Genomic DNA, 18,101 nt, shown 5'->3' with positions numbered 1-18,101 from the left:
AAAAACAAACTTCTCTACTTTCTAAAGAAAAATGAAAAACCTAAATAACCTACACCCATTTAAGAAACTCCAAGCTAACATAGACTCTACTTGATGAATTCTAGAAACCACTTAAAAAAGAAATAATATGTCTACTTAACTCCTTTAGAAAACAGAGGAGGAAATAAATACTTAACTCATATTATAAGGCCATCATTACTACTCAGATATCAATACCAGTCATAAGTTATTACAAGAAGACTACATACCAAAATCCCTCATAAACACCAGAATCTACAAAAATTAGCAAATCAAACCTTGCAATATATGAAAAAAATGTATCACAACCAAGTATGCTAATCGTGACCAAGGTTTATTCCAGTAGTGTAAGGTTGCTAGTTTAACATTTAAAATATCAACAGCAGGCAACAATCTGTGCATCTGTGCGGGACAAAACCTGACATCCACATGCAGAAATACGCAGACCTTACAACCTTCACATAAATTAACTCAGAATGGACCACAGACCTAAATGTAAAATACAGAACTCTAAAACTCCTGTAAGATAATACAGGAACAAACCTAGATGACCTTGGCTATGGTAATAACTGTTCAGATACAACCCCAAAGGCACAATCTGTGAAAGAACGAACCAATAAGCTCCAGTTTCATTAAGATTAAAAACTTCTCTCTGTGAAAGAGTCAAGACAGTGAGATAACAAGCTGGGAGAAAATATCTGAGAAATACATATCCGATAAAGAACTAGTATTCAAAATACATAGAGAACTCTTAAAACTCAGCAATAAAGAAAACAAGAATCCAATTTAAAAAATGGCCAGAGCTTAAGAGACACCTCATCAAAGATATACAGATGGCACATAAGCACATTAAAAATATGTTTCACATCTTATGTTATCAGGAAAACACAAATTAAAACAATGAGATAACACTGCACACCTATCAGAATGGCCAAAACCCAAAACATAAAACCAAATGCTGGTGAAGATGTGGAGCAATAGGAACTCTCTCTTTCACAGATGGTGCAAATACAAAATGGTATGGCCTCTTTGAAAGACAGTTTGGCAGTTTCTTAATAAAACTAAATGCTCTTACCATATGATCCTGCCATCACACTCCTTAGCAGAAGAGTTAAAAACTTATCCACACAGAAACCTGCACACGGTGTTTACAGCAGCTTTGCCAAAACTTGGAAGCAACCTTCAGTGGAAGAATGGATAAACTGTGGTATACCTAAACAATGGGGCATTATTCAGCGCTAAAATGAAATGAGCTATCAAGCCATGAAAAGACATAGATGAAACTTTAATGCATATTACTAAGTGAAAGAAGCCAATCTGAAAAGGCTACACACTCTAAGATTCTAACTATAAGACATTCCAGAAAAGACAAAACTATGTAAACAGAAAAATGATCAGTGGTTGCCAGGGAGGAGGAAGAGGGAGAATAAATATGCGGAGCACAGAGGGTTCTTAGGGAAGTGAAAATACTCTGTGTGATGCTATAATGATGGATATATGTCATATGCATTTGTCCAAACACACAGAATGTACAAGAGTGAACCCTAATGTAATCTACGGACTTCAGGGATAATGGTGTGTCAGTGTAGGTTCATCACCTATAACAAGCAGACCACACCGGTGGGGATACTGATAGTGGGGGAGGCCATGCATGTGTGGAGGCAGAACTACATGGGAAATCTTCATAGCTTGCCCTCAGTTCTGCTGTGAATCTTAACACTGCTCTAAAAATCACAGTCTTAGTAATAAAACGTTAGTAAAGACCCTCCAAACATCTCAACGATTCATGATGTTACAGAATAAAGGAGAAAAGCGACATGAACATCTAAAGGTACAAAATAAGCATCTGACAAAAATCAACAACCTTCATGACTTAAAATAAAAAAGAAAAATAAAGAAAAAAATAAAAAACCACAACTTGCCCTGCCTGGGTGGTTCAGCTGGTTGGAACACCATCACATACACCAAAAGACTGTGGGTTTGATCCCTGGTCGGGGCATATACCTCGGTTGTGGGTTGTGTCCCTGGTTGGGGCACGTACTGGAGGCAACCGATCAATGTTCTCTCTCACATCGGTGTCTCTCCCTCCCCCCACCCACCCCTTCCCCTCTCTCTAAAATGAGTAAACACATCATCAGGTGAGGATTAAAAATAATAATAATCAACACTCTAAAGCGACGTAGGAATAGAAGGAAAATCCTCAACAATAAAGTGCATTTGCAAAAAACCCTACAGCCAACACTGAAAATCGAGCACTCTCCCCCAACAGTGGAAAGAGAACAAGGATGTCCATCATTACTTCTATTCAACATTGTTCTAGAAGGTCTAGTTAATGTAGTAATGAAAACAAATTTACAAAGCATACAGATATAGAAAAAAGAATAACAGCCTTTATTTGCATATAACATAATCATGTACACAGAAAATCCCACATGATTTACAAAAGAAGCTATTAGGTCTAATCAGTGAATTTAACAAGTTCACAGATAAAAAGTCAATATATAAAAATCAACTGTCTTTCTATATAAAAGTGGTAATTAGAAATCCAAATGTTTAAAATGCTATTTATAATAGCATCAGAACCATGAAATACTATGAATAAATTTAGAAAAGTATCTCCAACACACAGACAATGAAAATATAAAATAACACCAAAAGAAAGTAAAGAAGATATAAGTAAATGAAGAGATACCATACTCATTGATCAGAAGACTCAATTTTCTTAAAATGTCAGTTCTCCCAGAATTTATCTACAGACTAAGTAAAATCCCAATCAAAATCCCAGAAAGCTTCTGTAGAAACTAAGGAGCTGATTCTAAACTTTGGAAATTCAAGGACCCTACTAAAGTAATCCACACAATTTTGAGAAACAAAAAAAACTAAAGAACTTACCACCACCTGCTTTCAAGATATTACTATGAAACTACAACAATCGATTCAGGACAATAGTGGCATAAGCATGAACATATAGGTCAATAAATATACACATAGTCAAATAATTCTCAACAAAGATTCAAAAGCAATTAAATGAGGAAGTATAATTTTTTTCAATAAAGGGTTTTGAAATGGATAGTCATATGGAAAAAAGTAAACTTTGAGCCTTACCTTAAACCATGCCAAGAACTAACAAAAAACATCACATATCTAATGTTAGGTATCTAGAAACACTAGAGAAAATTTTCACAAACTTGGGGTGGAAAAGACTATTTGCATAAAACACAAGAAACACAAATTATAAGAAAATTTCTCATAAGTCAGATTTTGTCTCAATTAGAAATCTCTGTTCTTCAAAACACAACATAAAGAAAATGAAAAACTAAGTCTTTGACGATAAGAGTTTATCTGCAATATACATAACCAACAAAGGACTTATAAAAACAAAATTCAACACTAAAACAACAGTCTAGTAAAAAACAAGCAAAGGATTTTAAACAGGTACTTTACAAAGTGAGAGAGATGTGGCAAATAAGTATAGAAAAAGATGTTTGATGCCATTAGTCATCATGGAAATGCAAATTAAACCAAAATAATTTAGCACTATACACTTACTAGACTGGCTACGATTTACAAAGAATGTGCAGAAACTGGAAATCTTACACAAACAGGTTAAAATGTAAAATGGCTGCTACAATCTCTTTGGGAAAATGTGTCATTTTCTCACAATATTGAATATACACATATGACCCAGCAATTCTATTCCTAAGTATTTAATCAAAGTAAACAGAAACAAATGTCTACACAAAGACTTGTGTACACAGTTGCTTCGTTAATAAATAACCTAAAATTAGAATCAATCCAAATGTCCTTCAACAGGTAAATAAAGTGTGGCATTATTCAGATAATGAAATAGTGCTCAGCGATAAAAAGTAACAACATATGATATATACAACATGGATAATTCTATAACAATATGAGGAGTGAAAAACGCCAGACTGAAAAGATTACACACTGTATAATTCTTTTAACATGAAATTATAAAAGAGACAAATCTAGTCTATAGTGACAGAAAGATCAGTTTCTGTTTGGGATTAGAGAAGGTGGCAACTATAAAAGAAAATGAGGGAACATTCTGGGAATAGGAGATGGTCTATATTCTGAATGGTGGTGATTATGCGCATGTATAAGTTTGTAAGTACAAACTTTTATGAAAGTTACTCTGTGATACATTTTTAAATTACAAAAACTTAAGAAGCATGTTCTCACAATTTACATTTTCAGACGGAGAACTTACCTTATTGAGTGCAACAACAAAGGGACATTTTTTGGATTTTAGAAGGTTGATAGATTCAATTGTCTGGGGCTCCAAACCATGCATAATATCAACAACTAAAATGGCAATATCACAAAGAGAGCTTCCTCTGTTTCTAAGATTACTGTTGAAAAGAAGGAAAAAGGTACATAAATAGAAATCTTGAAATTAACTTTTACTTAAAGAAACTTAAAATTTTATTTTCTTTGTAAAACCTAAACAAAAAGGAAAATGAAGTACATGCCTTAATTCAAGTGCCATTCATTAGCCCTTCACCCGCCAAATGCTTATCTGACAGTGAATTGACATCAGTTGGAAGGAGTTAGTTCTAGAAGTAACTCCTGTATTTCTACCAATTTCAACAATCAAGTTTTTTGTGCTGAGGAATGTGGCCAAGAGGCAATTGGATAAAATTCCACCTGTACTGGGTTTCACAGGGAATAGACCAGGTGTGTATTAAGACCTGTTCTTCCAAGTAGAAAAGACTTACTTTTTAAAAAAAAAAAACATGTATCCAAATAAAATACTACTAAATCATTAAGGCACAGAGAAGGACTGCATTCATCACAGATCTCAAAATACTACCCAAAGGTTAAGGACTGCTCAGACTTCACTGACCGAACTTTTAACTCAGTGGTTTCAAGCAGTTCACTTGATGACAAAAGACTCAATCTGCTCTTACCTGAAGGACTCATGCCCGGGAGTGTCAATAATCAGCATTCCTGGAATTCGTACGTTCTCTCTGTCAAACTAGAAAAGCAGAAATGAGGAGTGTTTAAGAGATCCAAAACAGTAAAAGCTTTTGTACAAAACAATTATTCTGCCATGAGAACTTTAAACTATCATCCCTTCCTTTTCTAAATTAACTATTTTCAAAAATGAGTCAACCAGCAAAGCACAACAGTTCATATTTTCATTAACAGCAAAAGGATTTTGGCAGAAAAAACTGAAATAAGAAAATAATTCCCTTTGTTAAAGGTTATAAAATTATGGTATATTCTAAATTTGAGCAGAGTTATTAGTAACATATGACAGAGTAGTCATCTGAGAGTGATTATAAAAAACTGACATGTAAGAAGAGGTTCTTGAAATCTGGAAAATTTCTCTGGTCCAATTTTATAAACAATTCTAAACTCTGAAAAATGTCCCAAGCATGTTTTAAAGAAAATTTACCACATCAACCCAAAATAGTAAATTCATATTCTGCTTTATTCAAATCACATTATAAACATTTGATTTATTGGATAAAAGTATATAAATAAACTAAAACATTACAGCAGGCCTGACAGGGACATTGTCCTTGAGGCTAAAGAGTGGCACAGACCAACAAAACTCTCACACGCACAAACCATATCTTACTTTTGCCTATCTATACTTTTTCACAATCTTCAAATGATTTTTTTTCAAAATCCTACCTCCCAATCTAGTTAAAAATGACTCAAATTGCATCCTGGTGATCCTAAATCAACATTCACTATGCACCATAATTATTTCCACTTCAATGTCTGGAATACAAACCCTTTTTTAAATTGTTATATAAAGAGTATCTGAAGAACTTTAATACAGGTATATTAAAAATCAAGCTCTTTAGCCCTGGCTTGTGTGGGTCAGTGAACTGAGCGCTGGCCTGAGAGCCAAAGGGTTCAATTCCCAGTCAAGGCACATGCCTGGGTTGCAGGCCAGGTCGCCAGTAGTGGTGGCACCTGAGAGGCAACCACATATTGATGTTTCTCGCCCTCTCCTCCTCCCTCCCCTCTCCTCTCTCTAAATATAATTTTTTTAAAAACTCATGCTCTTTAACTATGTTCTAAAATAACATCAGATTTCAAGTTCTGGCAACTGATGGAATAAGCTGCTAAATGTATTTTGACAACTGGTGGAATAAACTCCCCAATGGCATATAAATAACAGGTAAGATATAACCAGAATAAATTTTAAATTACAACTTTGAAAAACTGAAATTCAAGAAAACTGGCCTAAAATAAAGAGTTTAAACTACATACTTAAATGGAAGGCCATATAAATGGAAAACTGACCCAGAACAAACAACATCAACATAAAAATAGACCACATTACTTTCAAGATGAAAGCTAGCTTGTGATCAAATCTGAAAGGCAATGCTCTATGTGAGAAGAAATTTGAGTAATTTAAGATACTTAAGGAAATAAAATGTGAATCAAGCATTTTATATGTAGCCAACTGACTTTCCATGATAAAGGCCAAAAGTAACTCTTCAACATTCAAAAAACTCAAGGAGGAGAATCAAGATGGCAGAGGAGTGAGGGGAAGTCACACTGACCTCCTCCCAGGACCAACCTGGAATTACAACTAAATTGTGGAGAAATCACCGGGAACAAACAACTGAGCAATAGCTAGAGAGGAGCCTTGTAACTTAGGAGACAGAACAATCGGCTTTAGCGCAATCTAACTGGTAAGGAGTGTGGTAGAGACTCAAGAAGGCGGGTGGGGCGTCCACGGCGGCAGCACCAGAAGGATATTGAAACAGCCAGTTGTATCCTCCTGAGACGAGCGGGGTCTAAACCATAAGTGGGGATCTCTAGCCTACAGCACCAGAGCCCAAAAAGTACGCAGGAAACAGCCAGCTGCGAAAAGCAGCAGGGAACGTTTTCTGCCAGAGGCAGGCGGCTAGAGACACAAAGAACCGTTTAAATGGCCAACACAAAATTTTTATTTGTAGCCACTTACCCTGGTCTCTGCCAAAGGCAGGGGCAGAGTGGGCTAGAGACGCCTGAGGAGAGACTGGGGAAAGAGGCTTTGGGGAGAGACCTGAGAGAGTGGCCAGTGGAATCTTGGTGCTGACTCACCCGCCATGAACAGCAACCATCTTGCTCAGGCAGAGACCACTCCTCTTGAGTGGAAGCAGCATCAGAGGACCTAATAGCCCCACCCCCAGGGGGAATTCCACCCTGCCCTGTGCTGTCTAAGCTGCCTGCTGAGGGCAGAGTGGCAGCCACATGTAGAAAATCCCTAGCTAAAGGGGGCACAGAAAGGTCTAGAGACACTGGAGGAGAGACTAGGGACAAAGGCTTTAGGGAGACAAGGGAGAGAGAAGCCAGCGGATTCCCAGTGCAGACTCCTCCTCCATAAGGCAACAGCATGAGAACACCCAATAGCCCCACACCCAGGAGGGGACTCTGCCCCGCCCTAGGCTGTCTAAGGTGGCCTGCTGAGTGCAGAGTAACTAGATTAACAGCTGAAGGAGGCAGCCACAAACAGGAGATTCCTGGAAGTCTCGAACAGACTGCCTAAGGTCAGGGATGACATCTGACATCATCAGAGGCAGATCCAGAAAGTGAAAAACAGCGGTCTCCAACCATAGAAGTTCACACCACAAAGTCAGGAGATCAAGACAGATCAACTTAAGAAGAGCAGCAAAAAAGAAGTCTCGCAAATAATAGGAAGACAAATACCCCTCATTCGAAGGGAAAGGAGGAATCCCCACAAAGAGAACGAAATGAAATAGAGGCAAGTAAACGATCAGATACTGAGTTCCAAACAACGATACTACAGAAGGTCAATGAGCTTAGTGAGCTCAGAGAAAATTACAAAAAAATACAGGGAAACTACGAGGAACTTACTGCAAACTATGTCAGCATGAAAAAGGACAGAGAAACTATCAATAAGAGACAAGAGGATATGAAGAATACATTTTCTGAATTGAAGAACACAGTAGAAGGAATCAAAAGCAGGCTAGGTGAAGCTGAGGACTGAATCAGTGAGCTGGCTGACAAGGTAGAAAAAAAGCTTCCAGAAAGAGCAAGAAAATGAAAAAAGACTCAAAAACAATGAAGAGGCGCTGAGGGAAATGAAATGCAGGACAACCTGAAACATAATAATATCCATATAACAGGGATACCAGAAAGAGAAGAAGAGGAGCAAGGGATAGAGAACCGGTTTGAAAAGTCATGATGGAAAACTTCCCTAATTGGAGGAGAGAAAAAGTCACACAAGTCCAGGAAGCAAAGAGGGTCTCATTCAAGAGGAACCCAATGAGGCCCACTCCTAGACACATCATCATTAAAATGGCAAATATCAAAGACAAGCAGAGAATCCTAAAGGCAGCAAGGGAGAAAGAGGTAGAAACATATAACGGAGCCCCGATATGGCTAGCAGCTGACTTCTCAACAGAAACGTTGCAAGCCAGAAGAGAATGGCAAGAGATAGTCCAAATCATGAAAAGCAAAGGCCTGCAACCAAGACTGCTCTACCCTGCAAGGCTCTCAATTAAAATGGATGGCAAAGTAAGGAATTTCCCAGACAAAAGGCGGCTAAAAGAACACACCTGCACCAATCCAGAACTGCAACATATGCCAAAGGGACTGCTTTAAGAAGATGAAGAAAGAGAGTCTAGGAATACCCAGTTCCTTTCACAGTTGCCAATACTTGATATTACCAGTATTTTTTAATATGTATTAATCTGATCATGACAGTGATGTGTTATTTTAATTGTTCCTTTATTATTTATTGAAACTAAACCTGTTTTTGTATATTTCTTGCCTATTTCTATTATTTTTAAAAAGCTTGAAATGACCGATATTCTTTATCCATTTTTTGATTAAATGTTTGTAGAATTTTTTCCCTAACAAAAAAAAACAAAAAACACCAATAACCCTTTTTTAGATGTGTTGCAAATACTTTCCTCTTCTATTACTTGTCCTTTAACTTTTTTATATGTATATTACTATACAGTCTTAAATGCTTAATGTAGTCATATTGTCAATATTTTACTTTATAGCTTCTGGGTTTGAATATTTTACTTCAGGGTAAGAAAAATATTAGTTTGTATTTTCTCCTAAAATTCCTGAGATTCTACATATTGATTTTTAACTCACTTGAGTATTTCTTTGTATAATGTGTGAAATAAGGCTCTATATTTGTTTTATTTCAAGTAATAACGGTCCATGCACCTTATTAGTTGAATAAGCCTTATTTTCTCCATTGATTTGAAATATCAATTGAATCATATATTCCATTGTTAGACTGATATATATGTTTGTCTCTAGAATGCTCATTATATTTCACTGATCTACTTGATTATTTCTGTGCTCGTGTCAAGTTGTTTTAATTGCTGAGACTTTACAATGGTTTTGCATTTTTTAATATTTTATAATTAACTTTGACATTAAAAAAATAAAATCAATGTGCATGAAAGAAAAGAGAGAGAGAGAGAGGGAGAGATGGAACGTACTTTTTGCAACAACATGGATGGAAGTGGAGAATATTAAGCTAAGTGAAATAAGCCAGTTGGTAAAAGACAAATACCATACATACAATCTTGCCTATAAATGGACTTTATTCAACAAAATAAACTAACGAACAAAATAAACCACAGTCATGGAAACAGGGAGCAGACTGAAAGTGACCAGAGGGGGTGGGGAAAGAGGACAATGGTGGAAAGAAGGGGAAGGGACTAGACAAAGAACATGTATGAATGGCCCGTGGACATGGGCAACAGAGTGGGAATTGACTGTGGGAGCGGGAGGTGGGGGTGGGATGGGTGGACGTGGGTAAAGGGGGAACTGAGACAACTGTAGTAGAATAAACATGATTTAAACTCAAGGAATATCACTGTCATCATTCCCTCCCTAGGAATAGACTAGTAAACAAGCTTCATAAAACACAAGCACACAAAACAAAACCTTGAGGGACAAGCTCATAGACCTTTTCTACATACAGAACTAACACTAATAAGGGACAAAGGGAGATATTAGCACATAATAATACATGCTATGTGTGACCTATTGTGACAGTGGAACTGGGGGATTGCAAGGCCCAGCGCCAGGTCCAGACCATGTTATATAAGAGAGAAGCCTAGAACATTCAGCTCTACCACACAGTCTAGATGCAATAAAAGCAAGTAAGACTACCAGAACTGCTGTATCAAGAAAGACTGAGGTGCCAACCACCAAAGATAGAACTCTCTCAATACAACATAACTGAAATGGATTAAGACACAGTAAGCATATTTCAATTCAAGAGTTTATAATAATACAAAACCAAGTCAAATTGGTCGCTGTTTTAAAATCTGATAAATGAAGATAAAAGATCAGACATTTATTCTGCCCTTCCCACACACAGGATCACAGAGTAACAAAACAGAAGATTGGGTCGAATTTCTCTACAAAAGTAATCCAATAAATAGATGGATAAGCGGATTGGAACATCAACATTTTGCACTCACTAACACAATAAAAGGTAGAAATTACTTTATAAATTGCTCCTGGCAGGAAGAAGGCTTGGATTAGAAAGGGGCATCGACTGCTTCTGAGGGAACTGGCAGGGCTCCATCTCCTAACATGGGTGACACAAAGGGTGTCTGCATTCGTAAGGATTTGTTAAGCTCTACATTAATCTTCAGCGATTTTCTTTACTGTGTTATAGTTAGCATAAATGGAGTATCTCTAGAACACAGAAAATTAGAAAGATAAAAATACATATAATTAATCTGATAGAAAAAGGAGTGAGGAAGGGAACTCAATTTTTAAACATGGAGATCTATGGAAAAGTGTTAGAACATGGAGAGGAAGAAGAGTGATGGCCTCTTGGAGCACAAAGGAAGAAAAAGCAATGTGATGGCTCCTACAATATCTAATGTTTTATTGCTTAAAGAAAGAACAGAAGCAAAATAGGGCAAAAGGACATATATGTTAATTATGAATGCATATCCAACTGTTACACTATTCTGTTTTTTTCTATGTTTGAAATAGTTTATGTATTTCTTTTAGAAATTAACACACATGAAATACAGAATACTTACATTTTTAATCATCTTAGTCTGCTCATTAATAGCTTCAAGGGGAACATTGGTGGCGCCAATTTGCTGTGTGATACCTCCTGCTTCACCGTCTTGTACATGCGTGTGACGGAGCTGAGATTTGTATTTCAAAATGCAGAAGAAGCAAAATAAGAAAGTAGTAATTTATTTACTGTAAAGAGAACTGCACGTATGTGCTATAGTTTGTATTAGCTTTTTATAAGGGATCATTCATTTATTTAAAAAGTTCTATCAATGCCTAACAGTATTTTCTTACCTTATCTAGAATTTTTGTCTTCCCTGTGTCCACATGTCCAAGTACACAAATAACAGGGGCTCTCAGCTTTTCCGTATTTACATTTTTACTATGTTCAAGTCGTCGTTTCTAGGAAGGAAAAGAAATCTCAAATATTATTTCAAGCCCTATCATTATTTTTCTTTAAATTATTGTGCCTTAGTAAGAGAATGCTACATCATCAAGTTCTTTGTTGACTTAACTACACTTTTACATTTTATAATGTGAGCTTTACAATCTAATTCCCATCACAGAACCTTTGAACAAGGAGAAACCTGGTTAGAGTAGCTTTCAGAATAACACTATTAATATGAATAATAATGTGAAGTACTGGCTCAAACACTGGAATGCTCTGTTCATGGCTAATTTAATGGAAGAGAATGAATAGAAAAGAAATTGATCTTTCTGTCACATTTCTATGTGGTACAGCCTCTAACTAATGTGGGGGTGATATAAAAACAGAGATACTCTTTCATTCAAAACATTTCATTAGAACTTCAGAGTTGTAAAACATTATAAAGCAATTTATTTCAAAACGCTGTCTAGTACATAAACACTTATTAAACCTTTAAATTGGGAGTAAGTGTACTTAAGCCCCAGCCTAACACATCCAGTGCCATTCCCCACCTTCCTAACATACCACCAAGCATGAGAAAGTTTGTCCTTGAACTACAGTACATTCTCTGTAGCTTTTACCTGAGCAATTTTACTTTCTGAGAACCCAACAAAAATCCATGCCAGCAGTTCTTTCAAACAACCTTTCATGCACAACCAAGCTGGCATTTAAAGGAGATAAGACTTTCATCCAAACTCTGAATATCCATTACAATACTATTTTACAACTAAAAACCATTTTTGTAGAAACTCTTTATTTTTATTTCTACCACCTAACACTGGATCTTTCTGTAGACAATGGAATAAAAATTTTTTTAAAAAAAGGCTTAAAAATGTTAAAGTGAGATGCCAGTATTACTAGCTAAGAGCTTCACAGTATGTATGACTGGAATGCAAACATTGTAACCTTAGGATTTGACACAGTTGAAAATCTTCTCTCCCATACCTGAAGTGTTAAAATTTCCTGAAAGGCAATATGGTATATATTTTAACTCAAATCCTGTCTCTAAGTATTTGTCCTAAAGCAATGACAGGACAAGGGCTTAAGGATGCCTGTGTATAATAGTGTTTGTTCACTGCAGTATTATAATAGTGACAATTAGTAACCACTTAATCTTCTTTACTGGGGGATTGCTCAGTGAGTGTTCCCCAAACCCCAGGCTGATGACACCTATCTGGTTGCACATAATCATGTAGGTAGAGACCCCTTATCCACAATGGAGCTACTCAGGAAGTCTGCAATGTATTTCAGAAAGTGATATTACGTAGCAAGCTTTGAGAATTATGAAGTTTGTTATGGACTGAAATGTGTCTCTCCCAATTCATACAATGAAGCCCCAACCCCCAAATTTGACTGTATTTGGAGAGAGGAACTCAAAGGTTATAATTAAGGTTAAATGAGGTCACAAGGGTGGGGCCCTAATCTGGTATGTCTGGTATCCTTACAAGAGAAATAAAAAAATCAAGGCCAGGTTGAAGACTCAGTGAGAAAGCAGCCATCTGCAAACCAGGAAGAGAGCTGTCACCAGAAAACAAATCTGCTGGCACTTTCATCTTGAACTTCTGGCCTCAAGAACTATGAGAAAATAATTTCTGTCATTTAAGCCACCCAACCTGTGGTACTTTGCTATAGTAGTCCAAGCAGATCAATAATAAAGTTAAAACAGACTCCTTCTATAAAATGGAAAACAGTATGTGGCTGTTAAGGTGTTCAGTCACAATTTCTTAAATGATGAAAAAAAGCTCAATAAATCCTCTCCCCAAAAAGAAAAACCTGGACAAAAGAGTCAAACAACCACTTAAAGCCTCTAGAAATTGGCTAAAGACACATAACAAATCGAGAAATATTTAACTCAAGAAAGTCAACTGACGATCATCAGTAAGAGCAAGGAAGCCTGTGCAGGTTTCGTCTGGAACTGCATCATCACACTCCTCTCACTTCCACTGCTATATGGGGTAGAAGTGGTATGAGAGAGGAAGACGGGGGATTCCATGATTTAGAGCACTGTAAAAATCCATAAGAATCTCAATGGCAAACAAAGAGATGAGGCTTAAGTCGCAACTAGACTAAGGTCTCAATACTGGGGGAGCAACAGATAACTTGGAATATCAGTCAGAAATTTAACAGGGAGGTCTTTTGAATAAGACAAAGTAGGCAATGTTAAGATCCTACTTATTCTGGTGGTCTTGAAGGCTGTGCTCCTTTTGAAGGCTGTCAGAAGAGACCAGAGAGGTTCTTAGCGAGTTACTTGCTCCTGGCTCAACAACATGCCTTGTGAATGCATAAAAGTGAAAATAAGAGTGGACTAGGAAACTACCAGATCCACTGGCAAATGGTGGAAGCCTTCCTGTCTCAAGGTTAAGCACAACCAACTGACAAGTCATGTGGCTGACCATTAAAATAAGCTAACCCATTTACAAGAAGCAGGCTTAAAAATAAAAACAAAAATTTAAAAATGAACAAAAGAAACTGAAAAGAAAGCAAAAGACTCCACAGAATTAGTCCACGAGATTCACTAAGCAAATGAACAGGAACAGATAAAAACCATCATGTTTCTAGGGAACCAACAGAATTCAAACTTGCTATATAGTATATTCTCTGAGATGCCTAGTTGTCAAAAAATTTACAGGACGTACAAAGAAACAGGAAAATATGACTATAAAAAATAAAAACACAGGTCAACAGACCATTTGGGAGACTCAGATTTTTGACTTAGCGGACAAGACTTGAAAGCAGCTATTATAAATATGTTAAAATGATTAAAGAGAACCATGCTTAAAGAAAAGAAGAAATGACTTATCAAAATAGGGTATCAATAAATAGAGGTAATTATTTAAAAAAAATACATCAAAATTCTTAAATTTAAAAATTCAATAGTAAATTTTAAAATTCATTAAAAGGGCTCAACAGTAGATGTAAACCAGTGGAAGAAATCAAAGAACTTAAAAGAGATTAATAGAGATTACATAATCTCAATAATGGGGAAAAAAAAGAAAAAAAAACCCCACACCCTCAACAGACCTGTGATTACCAATGTACATATACAAGGGGTCCCAGGAGGAAAAGACACAAAAAAATAGGCAGAAAAATTATTTGAATAAATAATGGCAGAAAACTTCTAAATTTTGATAACATTAATCTACATATCTAAAAGCTCAATAAACTCTACATGGATAATCACAAAGATATCTACACCAAGACACATCATAGATAAATCGTTAAAAAATCAAGGTCAAAAAGAAAATCTTGACAGCAAGAGAAAAATCACTCAATGTATATAAGGAACCTATTAATAGCTTAATTTTCAGCAGAAGCAATAAAGGCCAGAAGGCAAAGGAATGGCATAGCAAATGGTTAAACAGTGGGGAGAAAAAAACCCCAAAAAACCTGTCAAGCAAGAATTCTGCATGCAGCAATATTATCCTTAAAAAATAAAAGTAAAATAAACAATTCCAAAATTTAAAAAGACTGAGAGACTTCACTGGTAGATGAGCATGATGAGAAATACCATAGGAAATTCATTAGGCTGAAATGAAATGACACTAGGTGGTAACTCAAAGCCACATGAAGAACTAAGGAGCAATGGCAAAGGTCATTATATAGTAAATACAAAAGACAGTAAACATTTATCTCTATTTTCTTTGCTTAACTGATTTAAAATTATAACTTCACAAAATAATGTTAAGGTTGTACGGTTAAGCTTCTAATATATAAAGGTATAATAAATCTTACAAAGAGCCCAAAAGGCAAGGTGAGGGAGGGATTAGAGCTATACTGTAGCAAAAAAAAAAAGACAAGCAGAAATAATCTATCTGAAGAAATGAGGAATACCAGCAATATTAATACTTAAGTGAATATTAAGATGCTATAAATATATCTTTCTTTCTTCTCTTTATCTGTTTAAAAAGACCAAACAAGATACATATCATATACACTATTTTACTGGGTCTAGAACATTTATAAATATATAACAATAACAGCACAAAGGAAGGTGGAAAGAATGGATCTACACTGGAAGAAAGTCTGCGTTTCACTACAATTAAGCTACTAATAATCTAAAGTAGGTAAGATACATATTGCAATGCCTAGAGCAACCATTAGGAAAATAACTTAAAAGACAAAAGGCATGCAATATATAGAAGCACAAATAGCAAAAAAGGAGAGGAAAATCCAACCATATACATAGTATTTTAAATGTGAATCAATTAAATACTCTTAAAGGCACATTATGTAACTGGGTAAAACAGCAAGACTTACCTACATGCTGCCATGGAGACACTTTAGATTCAAAGACACAAATAGACTGAAAGTGGTTAAGACTGAAAAAGACCTCACATACATTAAGATGGCTGCAGTACCTACATTAATGCCAGATCAAAAAAAAAAAATTTACTAAGGTATACAATTCAACAATAAGTTAGGAACTTCAATAATGCACTTCCAGCAACAGAAAAACTACATATAAAAGGAGAAGTATACAGAAAATGTGAACAACACTATCCACAAAATTGACCTAATTAAACACCAGACCCACCAACAGCAGAATCCACATTCTTCCTTAGGGCACAAGAAACATTTTCCAGAAGGGATAAGACAACTTTTAATTATTTTTAAATGACAGAAATCATACAAAGTATGTTCTCTGACCACAACAGTTAGAATTTAGGATTAACAACAAAAGGAATAATGAAATCTACGAACATCTGTTGACAATGTATTTCTAAATAACACATGGGTCAAGAAAGAAACAGTAAGGAAAATTAGAAAATATCTGAACTAATAAATGAAAACAAAAATACCACATACCAAAATTTATAGGATTTGTATTTTTAAATGCCTATACAGTATTAGAAAAAAGCTTCAAATCAAAAATTTAAGTTGTCACCTTAAAAAAATTAGTCAATGAGGAAATTAGACCCAAACTGGGGGGGAGGGGGGAGGAAGACAATAATAAAGAACAGAATGAAAAGATCAATTAAAGAGAAAACAGAAAAATTGAGAAAAATTGAGTCCTGAGATCAAAAAGATGGAAAAGCTCTAGACTAAGGGGTAAAAAAAGAGAGGAGACACAAATCACCAAAATCAGAACCAAAAGAAGAGACTTCACTATTAACTTCACAGAAACTGACAGGATTGTAGGATACCATAATGAACAACTTTATGTTCACAACCAAAAACAATAATTAGCCCTTGATGGTGTGGCTCAGTGGACTGAGCACTGGCCTGCAAACCAAAGGGTCGCTGATTCAATTCCCAGTGTAGGGCACATGCCTGGGTTGTGGGCTGGTTCCCCACTGGGGGGCGTGTGAGAGGCAACCACACATTGATGTTTCTCTCCCTCTCTTCCCTCCTTTCCCTCTCTAAAAATAAATAAAATTAAAATGCATATTAAAAAAATAATTAAGACAAAAATTACTGAGAACAAGATTTAAAAACATGACAAATAAATAAGAAACTGAATTAATAATTGTAAAATCTCCCCATTAAAAAAAGCTTTATTAGTAAGTTCAGCCACACATTTAAGACAGTAAGTAATTTTAATCCCTCACAATCTCTTACAGAAAACAGAGGGGGAACACTTGCCAACTAATCTTAAGAGGCTAATATTAAACTTACACCAAGCCAAACAGATTATATGACAAGAAAGCTACTGGTAAATATCACTCATGGGTATAGATCACAAAATCCTCAACAAGGTATTACAAACCAAATCAAGTAACACATAAAGAGGAATATATACCACGATCAAGTGGGATTTGTTCCAGAAATGCAAGGTTGGTTTTACTTTTGGATACCAATTAATGTAATATAGCATAGATTAATACTGAAAAGGAAAAAGAACCATTTCAATAGACATACAAAAGACATTCATCACTTATTCATGATAGAAATCTCAACAGACCGTAAAAAAGAAATTTCCTCAAACTGATCAAAGGTAACTATAAAAAACTACCACTAACATAGTTATTGGTTAAAATCTGAATGCTATCTTCCCAAAGACTGGGAACAAGGCAAGTAAGTCTGCTCTTAACCACTTCCATTCAACATTGCATTGTTCTAGCCAGGGAAATTTGGCAAGGAAAAAAAAAAAAAAGGCAGCAATGAGATTGGAAGTGAAGAATTAAAATTGTCCTTTGATAGATAACATGACACTTAATAAAGAAAATTCTAAAGAATCCATGAGAAACTATTAGAATACAAAATTCTGTACAGTTGCAGGATATAAGATTAATATACTAGCAATGAAAAAATACTAGCAATGAAAAATATTAAAAATAATAGGATCCTATTCACAATAGTATCAAAAATACTTAGTAATAAATTTAAAAATTGATAAACTTAACAGAAGAATTACAAATCTTGCCATCTGAAAACTGTAAAACATTAAAATAAATTTTAAAAGCTCTAAATAAATGAAGACACAGTCTAGTTCCATGGATTGGAAGATTCAGTATTATTAAGATGGTAATTCTCCCTAAAATTAATCTATAAATTCAACACAATGTCAATCAAAATGTAAGTCGGATTTTGACAAAACTGACAAGCTGACACTAAAATTTATTTGAAAAAGCAAGTGACCTAGAATAGCCAAAACAATCTTGAAATGGAGGAATGGCACTGGAATACTAACATTTTCCAATTTCAAGAT

The 18,101-nt window shown here is 35.5% G+C and overlaps 1 protein-coding gene across 3 annotated transcripts in view; it reads right to left on the bottom strand.

Moving 5' to 3' along the window:
* Positions 1 to 18,101, bottom strand: part of EIF5B (eukaryotic translation initiation factor 5B) — a 75,702-nt gene that overhangs the window by 12,443 nt on the left and 45,158 nt on the right. For all 3 annotated transcript variants that reach the window (XM_054586355.1, XM_054586363.1, XM_054586372.1), the window contains 4 exons: positions 11,320 to 11,427; positions 11,046 to 11,156; positions 4,950 to 5,017; positions 4,250 to 4,391 (listed from right to left, as the gene is read on the bottom strand). In XM_054586355.1, coding sequence (XP_054442330.1) covers positions 4,250 to 4,391; positions 4,950 to 5,017; positions 11,046 to 11,156; positions 11,320 to 11,427 — 429 coding nt within the window. The remainder of the gene's footprint in view (positions 1 to 4,249; positions 4,392 to 4,949; positions 5,018 to 11,045; positions 11,157 to 11,319; positions 11,428 to 18,101) is intronic.

Source organism: Pteronotus mesoamericanus, unplaced genomic scaffold (assembly GCF_021234165.1).
Source record: "Pteronotus mesoamericanus isolate MK-2021 breed Mesoamerican mustached bat unplaced genomic scaffold, CSHL_Meso_final contig_121, whole genome shotgun sequence".
Taxonomy (NCBI): domain Eukaryota; kingdom Metazoa; phylum Chordata; class Mammalia; order Chiroptera; family Mormoopidae; genus Pteronotus; species Pteronotus mesoamericanus.
Note: the sequence above shows the minus strand (reverse complement) of the source record. Positions and strands in the feature narration are given on the sequence as shown.